Source organism: Agelaius tricolor, unplaced genomic scaffold (assembly GCF_023055355.1).
Source record: "Agelaius tricolor isolate 1412-34295 unplaced genomic scaffold, bAgeTri1.0.p SCAF_2, whole genome shotgun sequence".
NCBI classification, from domain to species: Eukaryota; Metazoa; Chordata; class Aves; order Passeriformes; family Icteridae; genus Agelaius; species Agelaius tricolor.
The window spans coordinates 33,375,383-33,394,231 of NW_027269262.1; the positions used below are offsets into that span (position 1 = coordinate 33,375,383).

Consider the following 18,849-nt stretch of genomic DNA (forward strand, 5'->3'; position numbering starts at 1 on the left):
CACTGCTTCCTGTAAGGATGAATCCTTTTGGAAAGGAATCCTGAAAATCCTGCATGATATTGAGAAATGGGAGGAAGGGGTTTATCTCCTTGTAGAAGTAAACCTGCAAGAAATGTCATCAGCTCTGATGTATTCGTAGTATGATAAAGATCTTGACTATCTTTAGATCACCATTGGTATTAGGAATGTCATTCTGCAGTGCTATCTTGTTTCTCCTTTTCATCTCCTATGTTGCCAAGGTTTCTTGAGGCCTCCTTCAGTTATGTTTCATTGTTGGAGGTCTAATTCCCATGTTGCAGGTTTGGTTTTTTCTAAGCTCAGGGCTTCTTTTTGAGTTGCTGTTACAGTACTCACTGCAACATTTGCAGATGATCACAGTTACAAGAACAGCCATGACTTCCAAGGGCCAAGAGTCTGGCTGGTTTATTATTCATCACTGCGAAAGTATGCAATCAAACTGCTCTCTTAAATAGCTACGTGTACAAAAGAAAATGAACATTTTTTTTCCTTGATAAAGTGGTGCTGGCTATGGCAGCCAAGACAGATGCTGAATGTGTTATCTCAAGCCATCTGGCGTATCTTGCTTCCACCATCCAGGAAGGTTGATGCTTGCCAGCGGAGTCCATCCTGATACATCCTCCTGATGTAGGAAAAGGGGGGTTATTCTTGTATTTATTGTATCATCATTTCCTTGTTATTACAGCATGAATTGAAAAGGAGCAAAACTTCATGTTTGGTATTGTAAGCATTCTTTGTTCTTGTCAGTTCTATTTTTTTTTTATTTATTTTTAGAGATGTTTCTAATGGAAGTCACCCTTTTGTTTTAAAACCTTACCAGGATTGCTGAAGAAGAAACAGCTGTTGTCTGCCCTGTTATTGATGTTATTGACTGGAACACATTTGAGTACTTGGGAAATGCTGGTGAGCCACAGATTGGTGGATTTGACTGGCGCCTGGTCTTCACTTGGCACAGTACCCCTGAAAGAGAACAAAAACGGAGGAAGTCCAAGACTGATGTGATCAGGTTAATTTTTATGCATCCTAGAAACTGTGAATGTATTTTTGATTTCACCTGAAAATGCCAGGTGCTGAAAGATATTTGGGAAGTGAATATATTACAAAAATGGATGTATTTTGTTTAGTTCCCCATTTTTTTTTCTAAAATAATTCCTGTTTACCATGTTCCTGGAAAAAATAGTGCTCTAAAATATGAAAATCCTGTTTCATCTTCCATATGGAAAACTTATTGCAAAGTAGTCTCTTGACTCCTCTAGAGAAAGTCTTACAGATGGTTACCAGCACATGGAAAGAGTGTAACTGATTAACTAATACTGGAGGATGTCCTCTGTGCAAAGCAAAGAGCTCTGTGTTGTAAAAAAAATGTATCATAGGCAATGATGAAAAGGGAAAAAAATCACCAACCAGTGAGAAGGTAAAAGCAGTTTTGAAGATTTTTTTTCTGTGCTGTGTGGTTCACTGTGCTATTTTCAAAGGTGAGCCATTTTGCCAGCTCTTTACTGGGGTGAAACAATACAGCTCTATCCACCATGGTTTCTGTGAAGGACTAACTCACAGAGCTCAGGCTGATGTCTTCATTATGGGTTTTAGTTTTGTCTTATTTTAAGACAGGATGCCATCAGTTGGTATTACTTGTCACTCAACATTGTATATTTAGGAGAGGTAAGATAATAGAACAAACAAGGCATCTGGAAAATGGGAATGGTAGACAAGATCCTGATAGCTGAGGGTCTGCCATGTTCAACCTAGCCCCATCTGCTATGGAAGTTTCTGTATTTCAGCAGTTTATTGAAGTAAATTAACCTGTTTGGCATTTTTAATACCATAATTTTGTTAGTACTTTTATCTATTATTGTAGAGACCACAAAAAATGGAATTATTATTTTTTCTCACTCTTTTCTAAGTTGCTTATCATGATATTAATACCCAGTATTTCACAAATATTAATGTACTTATCCTCAACAGAACGAACTTTTTTTTAAATGGGAAAAGTGAGGTAGTAATTGAGTCTTTCTCAGCATGTATTAATCCATGTTGTCCTTAAAACAAAAAAATCCAAATAGAATGAATATTTTTAAAACATTTAGATCAAATATGATGCTTTTTTTTCTTCATGATAAGAAGAATTGTCTTTGACATGACAAGAGGAAAATGATGAGGGATAAAGTTTCAGGGTAGCCTGAGGACTGTGAGCTCGACAAGTGTCTGGAGAAAGCAGCAGTGCTGGGAGTGGTGTCACCAACAGCTTGGTTTGGAGGGATCTGGAGGGAGACAGAAGGACTTGACTGGTTATGGAGTTTATTTTTCCTTCTGTCTTGTCTCATCTCATTCCATTCTTTGAAACAACATATGACAGTGAGACAGTGTTGCTTCAAAAAGATAGCTGGTAAAATTAGTTTTGACAGATTAAGAGTAATTGATCATTCATCTCGCTTTTGTTGATATTTACCTCAGCAGCAATTTAGTAAAATTCACACAATGCCAGATGAACTTAGTTCTAATCACCATTATATACTTGGCACTTTAAAGAAAGTCATCCTAAGACTGTAAATAATAGGGAACAACATTGAACAAATACAAATTTATGTATATGTGCACACTCTACCATAATGGAAGTACATCCCTTAAGTGTGCTGTCACTGTGGGCCTTGTGATCTTCAATCATGTCCTTTGAAGGACATGAGGACCCAGTCCAATGAGGACCCAGCCATGACTCCTGATTTTTATTTTTTTTCCCCAAACTTAGTAAAAAATTTAGGAACAGACGGATGGGTAGATTTTCTTAGAAAGAAAATAAATCTCTTTAGGGGCCATATTTACTTAATAATTTAAGTCTGAGAGTTTTTTCAATTGATATTAGTGGGATCAAGAATGTTGGTTTTAATTACTAAAGCACAAGTATTTTTTTAATTATTGCTTAAGTAAAATAGATAGGGATACAGCACGTAGAATTTCAGAGCCGACTAATACAGTTCTGCCACAAAGAAGTTAATGTTCTCTTATGTGAAGAGGCTCTTCATTTGCACACAGACACTGCAATTGGAAAAATTTATTTTAACACAATATATTTACATTCTGGTGTTGTTTTAGGTACAGTTTTTTAGTACAAAATTAAATTCAAATGGCCTCATAATAATTGATAAATTTCTGACTGTTACTTTGTATCCAGAAAAGACTGAGAAAATAGAAAATAGAAATATATTGTATTTTCTTTATCTGTTACATTGGTTTAATATTATTTCTTTTTATACAGTTCAGAGTTACTATTCTCTTTCATAGGTCTCCAACCATGGCAGGTGGATTATTTTCTGTGAGCAAGAAGTACTTTGATTATCTTGGTTCCTATGACACAGGAATGGAAGTCTGGGGAGGAGAGAACCTTGAATTCTCATTTAGGGTAGGTGGCTTAATTGAAAGTTTCTTTTCCTCAGAATACAACAAATTCCTGCTTCTTTCTTCATGCCCTTTTACTTAATGAGGTAGCTGTAATGTAAGCAAGTGCTAAGAAGGGAGTCTTTTGGAAGTGTCTTGTTCTTGCACTTCAGGATCACTGTACTTTTCTTCCAAATAGCCATTTTAAAGCAATTTTTAAATACATGTCTTTGTTTTGAGCTCTAGTATAAAATGTAAAAAGGGCTGTGATACTAGTGGGTGAAGTTTACATCCTGAAGCTTGAAGAAGGTCATGGGGAAGATTTGCGGTGCTTTGATGTGACTCAGAGTTCTTGCTCTGGTTGATGGAGCAAGCAGTTCCCAGTGGGGCAGGAGAAGGCAGCCCCTGTACTAATTTTAAGGCTTTCTTCTGTTTCACCTCAGAAAAAGTTTGTACAAAGTTTATAAAAGGTGGAAGATCTCCAGTAACTGTAGAATTGTGCCCACAGGAGGCATGACGAAGTGCTCAGGTGTGAGACAGATAGCTGAAATGGAAAGGATTTACAGCAGGAAAAGAGAGGAGACACAGGACAGTCCAGACTGATCAGCAAAGCAGAGTTCTCCTGTGCTCAGCTGTTACCAGTGCTGATTACTGCTGAGCACTGGCTGCCTATGGTTTACCCCAAATCACACTTAGCTCATTGAAGCCATCCAGTGGTGACATAAGAGGGATGCCTCTTTTGGCTTTCATGGAGTTCACAGCTTATTATCTTGAATTACGCTTGTCTGTTCTGCCCATCATCTGTTATTTTTGATGGTCATGTTTGCATTTCTCTGAGTCATTGACTCATGGTTCAGGAGGATTTTTGGATTTTTTACCAGGTGACAACAGATTTCAAGGTTAAATAGCATTTTAATGTTACAAAACCACTTTCTTGAGAAAGGAGACATCAGCACACTGTCTCTCTGGATGTCTGTGTGTTAACCAGAGAAGCATAGAGTCTTCCTGGCTGCTGTTACGATTTCCTGCTGCCCGTAGTGCAGAAATCATAGAAAAAAAGGTATAAAAATAAGGAACAAAAATTATTAGGAATAACAAGCACAGGCCTAGAGTTGATATGGTTTCTCTCTGGAGGGAGACTTCTCAGCTGGAAACGCTCTTCGATCTGAGTTCATGACTACCTCCTTTTTCATCTAGGGAACAGTTTCTGGCACATAAGCCCAAACACAGCCTACTCAGTAGTCTTGGTCTAGTTCAGCAGACCTCCACCTGAAGGGAGAAGCAGTTGACCCACCTCCATCAGCCTGTGACCTTCTGAAGCAGGAGTCTCTGGGCCCAGTGTACCCAGAACTTCAACTCCTTGAAGAAAATCTCTAATATGGCACATTTGGCATGCAGTTCTTGGCTTTCTGCACTTCGTGTCTTGCTTTTGGGGAGACCAAGGCTTGCATGCAGCATGACCCTTCCTTTTGGCTCAGAGTGCCCCAGTACCAGTTGCTGCTTTAGACCCACCCTTCCATTGCCCTTGACCTCTATGAAGCTCTGGCAGCCAGTCTCATTTTGTCTATCACTGGTTCCCCTGAGCCAGGACTCCGTGGGGAGCAGCAGCATGTACGAGCAGTGCCTTTACTCCTTCAGCATGCAGGACAGAGGTCTCCTTATGGGATAGAGGAAGACTCAGAGGTGGCCTAGCACACAGGAGAAGCACAAAGGGAGCAGCAGAGTCCCCAGGAGAGAGCGCACAAGCACTGTGCAAGGGTCTAAGCCAGCATGTAGGTGCAGGTGGTTCAGGCGACTCCTGGGAGACAAATGATTTAACAGGACAGCCTGTGCAATGGCCAACAAATATGCCTGGCCAATTTTCCTAGTGCAGATTGCCAGTAGCATCTGGGTATTTGTACGCAACATGCTTTGCTCTGTTTGATTTGGAGCCCTTGTACTTGTGCTCTGTGTGGAGAGGATTTTTGTGGAACAGAGCAGAGTGCTACGATGCTGTTTAACTGTGTTCTTTTGGCTGCCTGCAGTGTTCCAAGAGGTCGGAAGGGATAAATCATTGTTAGTGTTGTTGTCCTTGTGTTTTCTAAACCTGTCAGACCTGAAAATTAGGAGCAGAACTACTCAAAACCGCTGTAAATTAATTTATTATTGCTCTCATCTCTGAAAACACCACTCTCTCCCAATGACATGAAAAGACTTGTCCTCAAGCCTCCTCTTTCTTGCACTTCGATTATTCTGAGCTGAAGAAATTCTCTATGGTTTTGAGAGGTGCAACAAGGACAAAGCTTTCACTAAAAGCACAATGACTAAGAGAGATGGAGGCTACGTGCTGAATGCAGAATCGAGTCAATGTACCTTGGTTTTGGATTGCTTAATGCTATTTGGCTGGATAAGATTTCACTTCATGGGCATAATGGGCATTGAAACTCCTCTTTCTGAGGGATTCAAAACATGCTCTTTCATCTTCTCCCTCTTGTACTCAGAGCAAAGGGAACCTGGTGACAGCTTCTATCCCTTCTCTGCTCTTGGTGCCACAAGTGGCGCTGCAATGTAAGTTTGTTTCTGGACCAAGGCCTAATATGTCTGTGGTCTGTCCTTCAGCCTACCATGTGCAAAAAGGCCTTTCTTCTCAGAAGTGTTACTGCCCATGAGCCTGGGTGATACAACTCAGAACACCTGGGGTCTTCTCTCTTCCAGTATTTTTGTATTGTTTCTTTTTGTCTGGATCTGGAACTCTGTCTTGTGTTGAGAGCAGCTAGGGTGAGTGTGTCTGGGGTGCCTCTCCACCCACCCAGCTCCCAGCAGATTGTGTATGAGCACCACACTGGGGGCTTAGCCACAAGTTGTCAAGAAAACATTGCAGCAGAGAGAGAGCAGCAGAAACACAGGGTTTTCCACATTATGCCCTTTTTTAGGATGTAGCATCCTTTCTATTTTTTTTATTTCTTCCAGATAGTCTTAAAATGTTAGAATGAGCTGGAAGAGCTTTTATTCTTTAGTATTCATTGACCCAGCACAAGGTCAATTGTCCAGAGACCCTGGCAGGGACAGCAATCCCAAGGTGAGATTTTGAACATTTTCTGTAGGTTTTCATAATGCCACCATCTGTCTCTGAAAACAAAAGAAAATATGCCGATAGTCTGCATGCATCAAGATGAAAGTGAAAGTGAAAAAAGGAATGTCACCTTGTTTTCTTATTGAAGTGGAGGAAAAATGTGTGCTTTTATGATGAGAGCTGTGAGTTACCCAGACCTAGTAAAGAAACAGATCTACATGTACGTGAGCTTGCAAAATATGCATGAAACCTTATGTGTTTTTCTGTTAAGAAGGTTGAACTAGTTTTATGGAGAATCTTCTGCAGAACCACTTACTTAGCATTTAGTAATCAACTTTAGTTTCTCTATTAAATTCCTTGCTTTATTTTATGTCTGTTCATTTGTACCTGATTTTATATAGAGGTCATAATTTTTCCATTAAAATGAAAGTGAATAAACCTTTTGAGGAATTGTTTAGCTGAAGTATATTCAATTTTCTTTTGTAATAGGATGACAAGATAATTTTTGTACTGTTTTTATGAAATACTTAGAATTTAATGAGCATTGCTTAGCAACCTACAGTTATTTTTTAGAGAGCTTTAATTATTAAAAATTCAGCTGTTACGGAATTCTCTTTTTGGCATCAATTTAACAGAGGTATGGTCAGTTTGTTTCATTCCTTTGAAATCAGACTTTATCATGGATGAGCTGAGGCATGTGCTTCCTTCTTAACTACATTTTTATTTCAGTAGTCTTTATCATCTGTTCCTAATATCTTTTTTAAAAGTAGGTGAATTAATAAATCTTATGTGGAATGTAACACTGGAAATTTTTAAACTAATAACCTTATGGCTCTTAATATTTGCTGAAAAATCTTGAATGGTAAATTGCAGCTTTAAAAAATAATCTTGAACATAGAAATAATAATTATGAAAAATGTTTTTTTGAAATTGATCTCAAAAAAGGATATTGTAAAGTGAAAGTGGATAGCTGGTTTCATAGCAGCTTTCAAAATGGTAGTAAAGTAACTTACCTAAGAAAATATGCAAATTGTTTGAAAGATTAGTACAGAATTCTAGATTTACTGTATAATTCTTTAATCATCTTTGTTCAAATGACAAATATGCCACTTCCCTGAAAAGAAGCAAAAAAGAGGAGAGAAACCTCACATGGAAAAAGAAGAAATTAAAATTTTAAATCCAGGAAGTAATAATTATCCAGTAGTCCCTATAGATGTTTAATGAATTACCTCTATCTTTAAAGAAACTCTCTGTTTTAAAAGTAAACATATGTATTAGAGTGCTTACACTTTGGTAATTAAATACAGCATTGTGCCATGAAGAAAGTATGATGTTGTTATCCAAAACCAAATCAATGGAGATGACACTCATTGATTTCCAAATTTAGAAATTTTAGAGAAATTCTAAGTAACTTTTAAAAAATCCCCTAAAAGTTAGCAGTCTAAAACCAAGTCCTATCTTGTGTGAGCTGAAAGACTTTATCTTTTTAGATCACTAAAACTCCCAGAGAGAGAGTTGGGAAAAGTCTCACCACTGATCTTTGGCACTCTTAGCAGCAGAGCTTTTATTTGCTACCTTATATCTTTCACTCCTGCTGTATTTATTTGAATAGCATATAATTAAAAATGTATGTCTTATACAAGAAAGTTATCAGGGAGCAAACCTCTACCCCTTAGACCTATCCCAGCTAATTTCCTTTGTCTTCCATTTACAAAGGAATGATGAGCTGCCACTTATGCATTGTTGAATACATGAGGAGAATTCTAAATCTTTTATGGGAAGTCCATCAGAGCCATTGGTGACAGCCTCAGCCTCAAGTTAGTTCAAGTACAGCAACATCTCCGGCCTTCCTCCTATCTGGCAAAATTTCAGAAACCTTGTTTCAGGCACCCTTCAGAAACCGGGCATCTGCCATGGTGTGGTCACACACAATATTGAATAGGAAATGCATAGTTCTGCTTTCCTTTCAAGTAATCAAACTTGAGATCAGAATGGGTGATGGGAAAGTGGCTGTGTAGATGAACTGCCAAAAGTCTTTGGTTTTCAAAGGAGAAGAATGTAATTACAAAAATGTGTACATAGTGCTGAGGCTAATGGATCCACTTGATGGTTGTTTCTGGACTTTATCTCATGGGCTGTACATTTCCCAACCTGGGGAGCCAGAGAAGCAGGAGTCTGAGCACCTGGGCAGAGTGATGGTTTGCAGGGATCTGCCAATTCCACATTTGGGTGCAAGTACTTTCTTGGCATCAAGCAGGAATATTGGTTTAAATGGAGGAGGTTGTTTTGTTGTTGTTGGTTGGACCATCATAAGTTATAGAAGTACTTTGCTTTTTCTTTTCATGTGTTGGGTCTGGGGTACATTTCCCAGCTTTCCAATGGAAAAGGTTAGTGAGATTTTATCACCAGGCACCTATACCTCCCTTCTAGATTGGTGAATGTACAAACGGGAAGCTTACCTTTGTCAAGTTGGCTTTCCAGTAGAATATATAGATGGTATATAGATCTATAGATTTCTGGTAAGAATTAGTTATCAGTTACTGGTTTCTTTCTGAGATAGCTATTTACATACTTAATTTGGAAAAGAAACATGCTTCTTTTGTCTTTTAATTTTTTATTTTTTTTAACAATGCCTGCATGACTTGTATGGTAGATCACATCTTATCATGAGGAAATAAAACTAAGAAAGGAATATTGCACTCCAGATAAAACCAGAGAGTGATTATCTCCTTGTGAACTCAGAGCAAATTACTAAGAGCAACAAGGATGTAATTTTATCCAGTTTAGTCATCAAATGAGACACAAAATTATTGTATGTGTTACTTGTAGTATGGTGTGGTATTCTTGAGACGGTGTTGCTCTTACACAGGCTTATTGTTACTATATCCTTGAGCTTGCAAAAGACAAAATTAATGATACACACTGTCAATTCTTTGTTCAGATATGGCAGTGTGGAGGAAGTCTTGAGATCCATCCTTGCTCCCATGTAGGTCATGTTTTCCCCAAACAAGCTCCGTACTCACGGGCCAAAGCTCTGGCAAACAGTGTGCGTGCAGCTGAAGTGTGGATGGATGAATATAAACAACTTTATTACCACCGAAACCCACACGCTCGCCTGGTGAGTTCAACTCTATTGTTCCTGGAATTTCAGAATTTGTTTTCAACCTACTAACTATTGACTAAGCTAATATTTAACATGAAGTGCTTTCTATGTTTATTTCTTATTCCTTCTGAAAGTTTTTCCCAGACATAGAATAAGTGTATAATTTTTAATTCTTTGGAAAAAAAATAAAATTCTGTAAGAGTACAAGGTGGCCCAATCTATGTCAATAATAAGTGAATAAATGAAAGAATAATATGAAGTGGGGTCATCAAAGCAAGAAGGAGTTGTTTTGCCTAAAATGTGCACTTCTGTGAAATGGCTGATCCAGGACACTCAATAAGAATTCCACACTTAATGAATGCAAATCAACAAGTTTCAGTGGACAGTAGACCTTCAGGTAAACAGCATGTTAATAATATTTAGCAAAATTACCTGTCTTGTGATAATTGTAAAACTTCGGACTGATGTAAACGAAAATAGATTTTTCTGTTTGATTTACTGCTGCACCATGTTCAGTTAAAAAAAACCCAAAACACCAACAAGTAGAAACCAAAATCAATATTGAAATGATTAAATTAATCAAAATCAGTCATTGCAACTCAGATGAAAATGTTCCTAATAAAATGTTTCAAGTATCAGTTTTGTCAGTTTTGAGGTTCTTTAAAGTTGAAATTTTTATTTTCCTTGAAATGAAAATACAAGATCATTGGTTGCAAAATTTTTCAGGAAATTATTACTGTGAAATCTGAATATGTCAAAACAGTAAAGCAGTGTGCAAATTCATAACTTGGACGTATTTATTGTTAGGGGCCTGAAGGCTGGAAAACAGTAACACTGGAGTGTTCTCTCAGTGTCTAGAAATGAATTAAATGAACCTTTGTCACCAGGTCTGAAATTCAGGCTCAGAGAAATCATTGCCTGCTGTTGCTTGTTTCTGGAGGTGCCTGGTCTCCCCAGCATGATCTCTTTGCATGAAAAGTTTTCTAAACACTGCCTTTTTGGTTTTGTGCCTGGGATGGGCTGCTGGGCATCAGTCTCTGGCTGCACTGGATCAGACCTGAGGGACCAGTGTGGGGCACAGGGAGGCCCCCACTCATTTGAGTGGCCAACCCCAATAGATGCAGCGGGGGAAAACTGCCCTTGAAAACATGAGGCTTTTAAAAAATATGCTGGAGGATGCTGGAGAAGATGAATTTGGTTAGCTTTCATCTTGTGTTTGTTTGGATTAAATTGAGTAATTAGATCATTATAGTCCACACATTTGTAATAATTGGTTTACTTTAATGTCATAAAAGCCATTTAGGTTTTATTATCGGAGTCTGACTTGGAGAGAAATATGGGATTCGCCCATAGGCAACGCCAGGCTGATTTCAGCTTGTCATACACAAAAAGAGCAATAAATGCTGACAATTTTTCTTGTAAAGTGCTGGGCATCTTATGTCTGTAATGACAGAGCTTTAACTTTAAAGGATATTTGTGTTAGTACTGAAAGTTTCATGTATTGGCTTATTGTAAAATAGTGGAAATAAGCTGAAACTCATGCGGGTTATTTTTCCACATATCAAAGCTGCTGCCAATGAACTTTGGTTTCCATAATGCTCTGTGCACCACTTGTTGCAGCAGTTGAGCTCAGACCTTTTTACTTCATCAAACTCAAATATTCAGTTCTGTAGCATACAGGAAAATGATTGATGTTATGGCTGCAAAAATTGGTTCCATGAAGTTTCACTTCAAGATTAATGTTCAGACCTCAGAGCTAATATGTCACGATGTTTGTTTATTCAAACAGGCATCTCTGTTTTACATTTGCTTTGTGTTTTCAGTGGTATTTCCACAGCTCTGAGAAATGCAAATACATTTGTGGTTTGATGAAAGACTGTGTCAAGTGACCTGTAAAAATCTGGGGGCTGCAAATGCTCTCTCATGCCTGACTATCTGAAATCCCTAGTCAGTATGAAGATAGGGTTTTGAAGACAGACATAAAAAGACATGGACTCTGCTCCAATCCATAGACAGGGAAAAGTCTGCAATGAAAGCTTTTCTCTGGAGGTTTAAGATTTCATACTCCTCAGCCCCCAAAATGGTGAAGTTCAAAGGATGCATTAGCAGATTTCACAAATTTCAAAACTTAAGTGTAGAACTGTACAGGTAATTTGCAAATGGATAGTGTTATAATTTAAAGTCCTAAAGATTCATTCACTGCTTTGGAGATTTTCAATTATCTTTCTAAAGGAAATCTCATTTTCCAGTACGCCTTCTCAGTCTCCAGCAATCTGTATTCAAGGGCTTCCTCACTTGCAGATTCAGGGAGTTTTCTTAGACAAACTGTCTTCTAGAATATTTTAAAGTTCTACTTGCACAGTTCCAATTATTTTTTGTCAGCATTTAACAAATGTAAGGATAATGAAATCAAATCCAGCACCCAAACATGGTGATTTTTCCTGGCTAGAAGTCCTACTCATCACTGTAGCATACGGTTCCTAATAATGTATACAGATAATTTAAAAGAGAGCATCTGTTCTGGATTTTTTTAAAATTTTTTTCCTTCTTTCCTTTCTTTTTTTTTTTTCCCTTTCAGGAACCATATGGAGATGTGACAGAAAGGAGACTTCTACGAGAGAAGCTGAAATGTAAGGATTTCAAATGGTTTTTGGAGAACGTGTATCCAGAACTTCACGTACCCGAGGACAGACCAGGCTTCTTTGGAATGGTACGTGGCTGCTGAGAAGGGAGCCTGCTTGCAGCTCTCTGAGCTCTCCTACTAAGTCAGTGTGAAGGTGTTTTTGTGCCTAAACCAGTTTGGGATTTGGTAGAATTCAGTTAAAACTGGTAGGCTTTAAAATGTGGTATTTATCAGAATATTTAAGGGAATGCTGTTTATGAAGGAGTTCTGTGACAGAGTAGGAGAACAGGTAATGTTGCTGTGGATTACTCCTTCTAAGTGACATCTTGGGACTGTTAAAGGCAGGAAAAGAGATTTTTATTTCTCGAAACATTGTGTAACAAAAAGATAACAGTAAAGTGTTTTATTTTACTTGCTGAATTGAAAAGAAAAGGAGTGTGCTTTGAAACATATGTTCATACATTTTATCTGATGAAAACTATGATGCTCTGGTGATGGGAAAGAGAGCTGGTGCTAAGCGTTTCCAGATCATAGGGGATTCTGTATATTAAACCAACATGTTAATTTTTAATCTGGAGGTCACTTTAGACCAACAAAGGCTCAGGCAATAGGTTCAATCAGAATCCTCTTCTCTTTTAAGAGCTGACAGCTCTTTATGCTTTTTGCAGCTTACAAAGAAATATAAACTATAGCTCTGTGTATATTACATTACTATAATCTCATCTGGAAGGGATGAAGGCAGAGATGATGCAGCAAGTAGCTGTTTCCTCTGAAAAGATCACCAGATACCAGCTGCATGTTAGGAACACAAAACTGCACTTTTCCACCAGGCAAAGATGTATCAAATACCTTCCTAATTACTAAATGCCACATTGACTTAAAAGTACTTTTGCTGGTAACTCAAAAACTCAATCCAGCTAAGCTGCATTCCCACACTGCAGCAACACATCCAGCCCTTGTCTTCCTGCCATCTGCCCTTCCCCAAGTTACTCAGCCTCTGCTGAATCTCCTTCAGGAAAGGGAAAAAAATCTGATCTCTGTGGACATACAAAACATTCAGGAACAAAGTCTCCCCACAGTCTGCCCTAATAGCTTTGTAACTTGTTGAATGAAAAAGATGCTAATGTGGAAATGCTGTGGGTTCCCCTGGGGAAAACTCCTCCTCTGGGGAGCTGTGGGAGTTCCCCCAGGGAGGGCAGCAGTTGTCAGAAAAGCCCTTAGGAGCCTCTGAGAGAATTGCCAGCCCCCTCCATTTGTCTTGGAGCTTGCAGGAGAGGTGGTATCCCTGTGATCACTGGCATGAAAGGTGCTGCCCACCATTATCCAGTACCTTGAACAAATCCTGGTACAACAGTGGTTCTGTTTTTGCTCTTTTGTTCTGGATTGCCACTGGCAAGTTCTGAGCCAGTTGAAGCAGTAAGGTATAAAAAGACTTAACTTCCAGGAGCATTTCAGGAATTTTATCCATCCTTCCACCTCCATCCTTCTCCCTCCAAGAGAAAGGGTTAGACTGGTGCCAGTGATAGTGAAGAGAAGGGATTTGTGCAGTTTCTTTTATGATTTAATTGTCATCTTCAGGCAAGGAGTTGACAGTACCTAGAAATAATAACTCTTGTTCAGAGCTGCTTGATGTATCTAGAGTGTAATTTAGGTGTGCTCTATATATTTCTCTAAAAACAATTCATAAATGCTGTCATCTCGTTGTGAGCATAATGAGAATACGCCATTTTTGGGGGGGAGGAAGAATTTAGAATGTGATGGAAATATGGTTGTACTCTGAGAAATTGGGAGTGCAGAAACGACACCTACTGATTCAGCTGATTTGTGGATATTGAGTCCCATCTGCTAGCTTCAATGAATCATTGATCTTGTTCTTTACTCCCGCCTTAGCTGTGTAGGGCTTTTCTGCTTCACAAAAATACTGTATTTAAAAGTGTCAGCTTTGATAACAGCTCAACTTAGTGTGAGGTTATTTAATTGTTCAAGGAATATACGAGGGAATATGGAGATTTTTACCTCCCTTAAAAATCTTTTTACTTTTGAACTGAAGTTAAAAATATTTCTAAGATTACCTATAAGTCAGCCATGTGTTATTCAGACGGAGTCAAGAATTAATGAGCAGCATTCAGTGCTGTGCACTGGCAAGCAGCTTCTTATGCTACATTTTTTTTCTTGATACATAGATAAAAATATCCATACTACCTACCCTTGATTATCTAAAATGCTAACTGCCTCAAACTTTACTTAAACATACAGAATTATGAACCTTTTTGCCTGAGATATGATTGCATTCCTGCAAACTGCCTGGCACCTATAAAAGAGATAAATATCTTCTTGCTGCTCCTTGGGCTTCATGCAGCTTTGGAACTTCGTGGGACATGAACCTTCTGCCTTGAATAATTTCTTTGAGGGGGCAGGAGGAAGTGATGCTGGTAGATACTCAGTGGGTTAAAATAATATGTCAGCACTTCTGGAAAGGCTAATAATACCTTTTAGGCTCTTGTGTAGCACACTGATGTGTCTTTTTCTGGCACAGCCTCTGATTTGGCCATCCTTGAGCATGCAGAGTACCTACGAGTAGGTAGGTGTGAAATTGTAACAAGACTTGAGCCCCAGCTCTGCACAGATTGCCCACCTGGACAGCAGAGACTGGGTCAGCTTACAAATCCTAACTACCATGGGAAGGGATGGTGTGGGAGTGTGTAGGAAGAGCTCTGAGCCAGCTGGTGTGTTCAGTATTGGTGTGGTGACATCTCTGCAATGTGCAGCTGGATGGAGATAGAGGAGCTGGGCAGCTCTGTGATCTTTTCATGTTGTGGGTGACTGTGGAAAGGCATGGCTGCAAAGCAAGGGAGTAGTCAGGGCTCTTCTCTCTTCTGAGGTATGTATTAAGAATGGCTGGCATTGAGATGCATATCCAAAGATAAAGATTAGGGTCAGTCAGTGAATTTGGCTTTAAGTTTGGCATCAAGATTGCTTTTAAAAAGCAGTGGTGACACAAAAATTAGGATTTTACTCTAATTTTCTGTAAGTTTGATCACTTGGTGGTGAGACCATACTGTGTTCTGATGATAAGTTTTTCTTTGTTCTCAGTTTCTAGCTGATATTTCCTTCAGCTGAATGTAAAGCAACAAACCTGATAGATGTCTTGTGCTGGGACTTTCTATCTGGTCTCTCTTTCTGCCTTCTATCAGTAAAGGCATCTGTTACTGACTGAGTCAGTTGGGAAATCAAAAACTTGAATTTTTCTTTTGACAGGTCCTTCCCTATTTTTCTCCAAGACCATTTCATCTTCATTTTCAAGTGCTCAGTCATAATTTTCTTTTAATTTAGGTATAATCTTAAAAAAAATGGAAGATTTTAAACTATGCCTTTAAAACTATGAAGAATTTTGTTTTGCTGCAACATGAAAGAGAATTTAAAATTATTTAAATTATCTAAAGAGCACATGATATATGTGGACAGATTTGCAGAAGAACAGAGCTATGTGGTTTAAATTACATAATCAAAGATATTGCATGACTCGTGCTTCAAGTTCTCAGAGGTATCGGGGTCCCTTCTCTAAGGTATATCTCTAAAACTTCATTATAATCCAATTTGTAGAGCTGCCACTTGAGGTTGAATTGGTAGCCAAGATTAAGACTGACTAGACCTGGAGACCTTATGGTCATCACAGAAAAATATGCACTACTTGGTTGGCTCTGAAAAGCCTCTGAAAGCTAGGCAGAGGCTTTTTAAAAGGAATTTTTGGAAGAAATTCAAGTGTTTGGTAGTGAACACACCATTGCTTGAGCTGCATGCTTATAGGTTTTTGAGCTTCCCAGGGAGATTTGGGCTTGCTGGGGTGAGCCAATGAATCCAACAGCAGTGTGTCATCTTCCTTCAGAGGATTTAGTCATCAGTCTTGTATGCCCTTTTCAGCATTGCCCTTAAGAAGTTAACAGGTGATATGAAAATAGCATTTACTCAGTAGAATAATTTCCTGTGACTGCTTGGATTACCTTTGAGGTAAAAGCTGATGTTTGATCAGTACTAGTGAAGCTGTCTGGCTTGCTGCAAATTCATATTTTACTGCATCCCACAGTATCATCTGTCCATATCACTAATAGATCAGCTCCACTGCCACTGGCAGAATAAAGAGGATTCTGATCTATTTTGTGAATGTAGAGAAAGGTTGGCAGGGCTCCATCGGCTGTACTTATCAACTAATGTAATGAAGCTTTAATGTCAAAAATCTCTTGTTGATGGCTTGTTTGCAATGGACTTTATCAAACTAAGACTTATTCATAGAATGCCAGCTGTATTGTGTAGTCATATGCAAGTGTCCAGATATTAGGAAACAATAGATTGAAATATCTCCTAGCAGTAAGGGTTAAGGTCTATGGTGAATATCTTGGTGTTTATTACCTATCTCAGCCTCCAAACAGTGGTAACTAAATGGCACATAGAGTGGCACCTTTAGTTTCAATAACAATGTTTCACTAAGAAGCAAATGCTGTAAAAAACCACAGCCAATAGTCCTGCATGGGTACGTGGTTTTAGATCTGAACAATGTGTTTTAATGGCAAGGTGATCAACATTTTTTCTTGCTTCTGTTTCTCTAATGCAGCATTGTGCAAAAGAACTAAGGTAAGTCACAGAGAAAATTTTGTTCTTGTTGCATGAGTTGTTTATGGTGGATGTGGGAATAAACATAGCTTCAGAAATGAGTGGGTGATCTCTGTTTTGATAGAGCTCTTGCACTCTTGTACATAAAAGATACTTAAACTGTATATTTTCATTTAGCAAGAGAAAAATATTTCACAAATTCTCTCATACTTTTTTTCTGCCTTGGAACAGAGGGCAAGTGTGTATCTTTGTTTTTTGGTTTTTTTTTAATAAATGGTGCTGCAGTCAGATTTTCAAATTTCTCTATGTTATTTCAGATCAGGTAATTTAATAGCTTAGAATATACTATTCCCACTAATTAGGTCTTGAATACCTATTGGGCTTCCTGATGAAATGTGGGCATATCTACCAATGTCTGACAAAATAAAAGAATCAGGTGAACAACATGGACCATGTACGTGTAGGAAAATGTCAGCATGTATCACAAGCTGACATTTGATTTATGCATGAAAGCAAAAAAAGGAGAGAACATACATGGTAACACCCTAGAATACAGCCTCATTTCCAAACCATCTGACATGAAGCTTAAGTTTAGTAAGCTTTTACATATCTTTTTGCTGTGTGTATTTGGGCATTGAGTAACATGCATACAAGAGTTACTGTAGTTCTGGTTGTGCACAGCATTTTCAAACAGATTATTTAAAACTTCCCAAAAGGGAGCTCACACTTGAGCATGTGCCAGGGGCTGATGGCAAAGAGCACTGTGAAGTCATTGGGCTGCCTGGAAGGGCACCATGGATAAAGACTTTGCTGCCCTTGGAGCCAGTAGACAGTCAGGCAGAGTCACAGGTTATTAAACCTACTAATGGGAGACCCTCTGGTCCTGAAGACAGCTGCTGACAACAGTTGTACAGATAAAATTACCATTTTAAGTGGTTATGACTTTTAGGTTGATATTTCCTGATGTAGAATGTAGAAACATGAGAAGCTTATTGCTTGGTTTATGTAGTTCCATGGCAGTGTTAAAAATAGTCTATGTAAGACACTTCTCTTTCCTGTTTTTCTAAGTGTAATTCTTGGCTCCCATTAGGAAAGTAAACAAAATATTTTCTTTTGGCTGTTCAAGGAGGGTTGCAGTGGTCTAATGCGGGAGTGAGCACAAGGCAGTGGAAAGATGTTGGGTAGCAGTAAAAGTAGAAGTTGGCAAAGCAAACATATGTAGAACACAAGTATTTAATTTTCCAGCTTGTGTGGTTTGCTCTGTGGTGGGTTTAGGCCCCGCAGGGTTTGTCTTGTTTGTTTAGTTCTAGCCGCCTGCAATCCCTATGTGTCCACTCATTTTCCACATTAAGAACCCAGGATACGATTATCATGACTAGGGAAGAACAGTGAAATTACACCTTGCTGAACTAACTCTTCTGAGATTTACTCTGCCTTTTCTTTTTGTCTGTGATATAATTACACTCAGTAACAGGGGCATTCAGCTTCTTGTTTACCAAACCTATTCTGCTCTGTGTGTTTTCAAATTTGGTTATGTGGCTTATACCAGGAATCAGTGGCTATGTGATTGTTTACCTTATTTTCAGTTACTTTTGCCTCCTGAATACTTAAATGCAAATCTTTGTTAACTAGCCTGTTGTTTTTAAAATTAGCTAACTTAATATTTTAAAATTTTATGTAGAAGTTATGCACTCTTCTGTCAGAGATCAGCAACATGAGTAAAGAGCATTTAATATCACACCATAATAATATCTCTTTTCAAAGATATATTTTGCCCACTTTCAAAATTTCTGATCCTAAAATCTGTCTGCTTGTTCTGCCTCAAGAGGGTACTGGAGTCCTTTTGAGAACAAATCCTCCTAACATTTCCCATTTGACAAACTGAGAAAAGTATGTAGTCATCTTTTCATAAGAAAATTGAACAAGTAGATCCTGGGGGAAAAAGGCATGGCAGACTCTTTTGTTCTGCATGAGTTGCTGGCTTGTTGGGTTTCAACACACTTTTTCATAGTTTCTACCCACTTCCTTTGCAAATACATTGGAACACAGTGTCATTCCTAGGGGAAGCCATCA

At 38.4% G+C, this 18,849-nt stretch overlaps 1 protein-coding gene across 2 annotated transcripts in view; it reads left to right on the forward strand.

The window, feature by feature from the left end:
* Nucleotides 1-18,849, forward strand: part of GALNT12 (polypeptide N-acetylgalactosaminyltransferase 12) — a 48,535-nt gene that overhangs the window by 17,796 nt on the left and 11,890 nt on the right. For both annotated transcript variants that reach the window (XR_011683988.1, XM_071455598.1), the window contains exons 4-7: nucleotides 839-1,024; nucleotides 3,298-3,415; nucleotides 9,384-9,560; nucleotides 12,124-12,255. Coding sequence is in view for 1 of the 2 variants with exons in the window: in XM_071455598.1 (XP_071311699.1) it covers nucleotides 839-1,024; nucleotides 3,298-3,415; nucleotides 9,384-9,560; nucleotides 12,124-12,255 (613 nt within the window). In the remaining variant the exon portion in view is untranslated. The remainder of the gene's footprint in view (nucleotides 1-838; nucleotides 1,025-3,297; nucleotides 3,416-9,383; nucleotides 9,561-12,123; nucleotides 12,256-18,849) is intronic.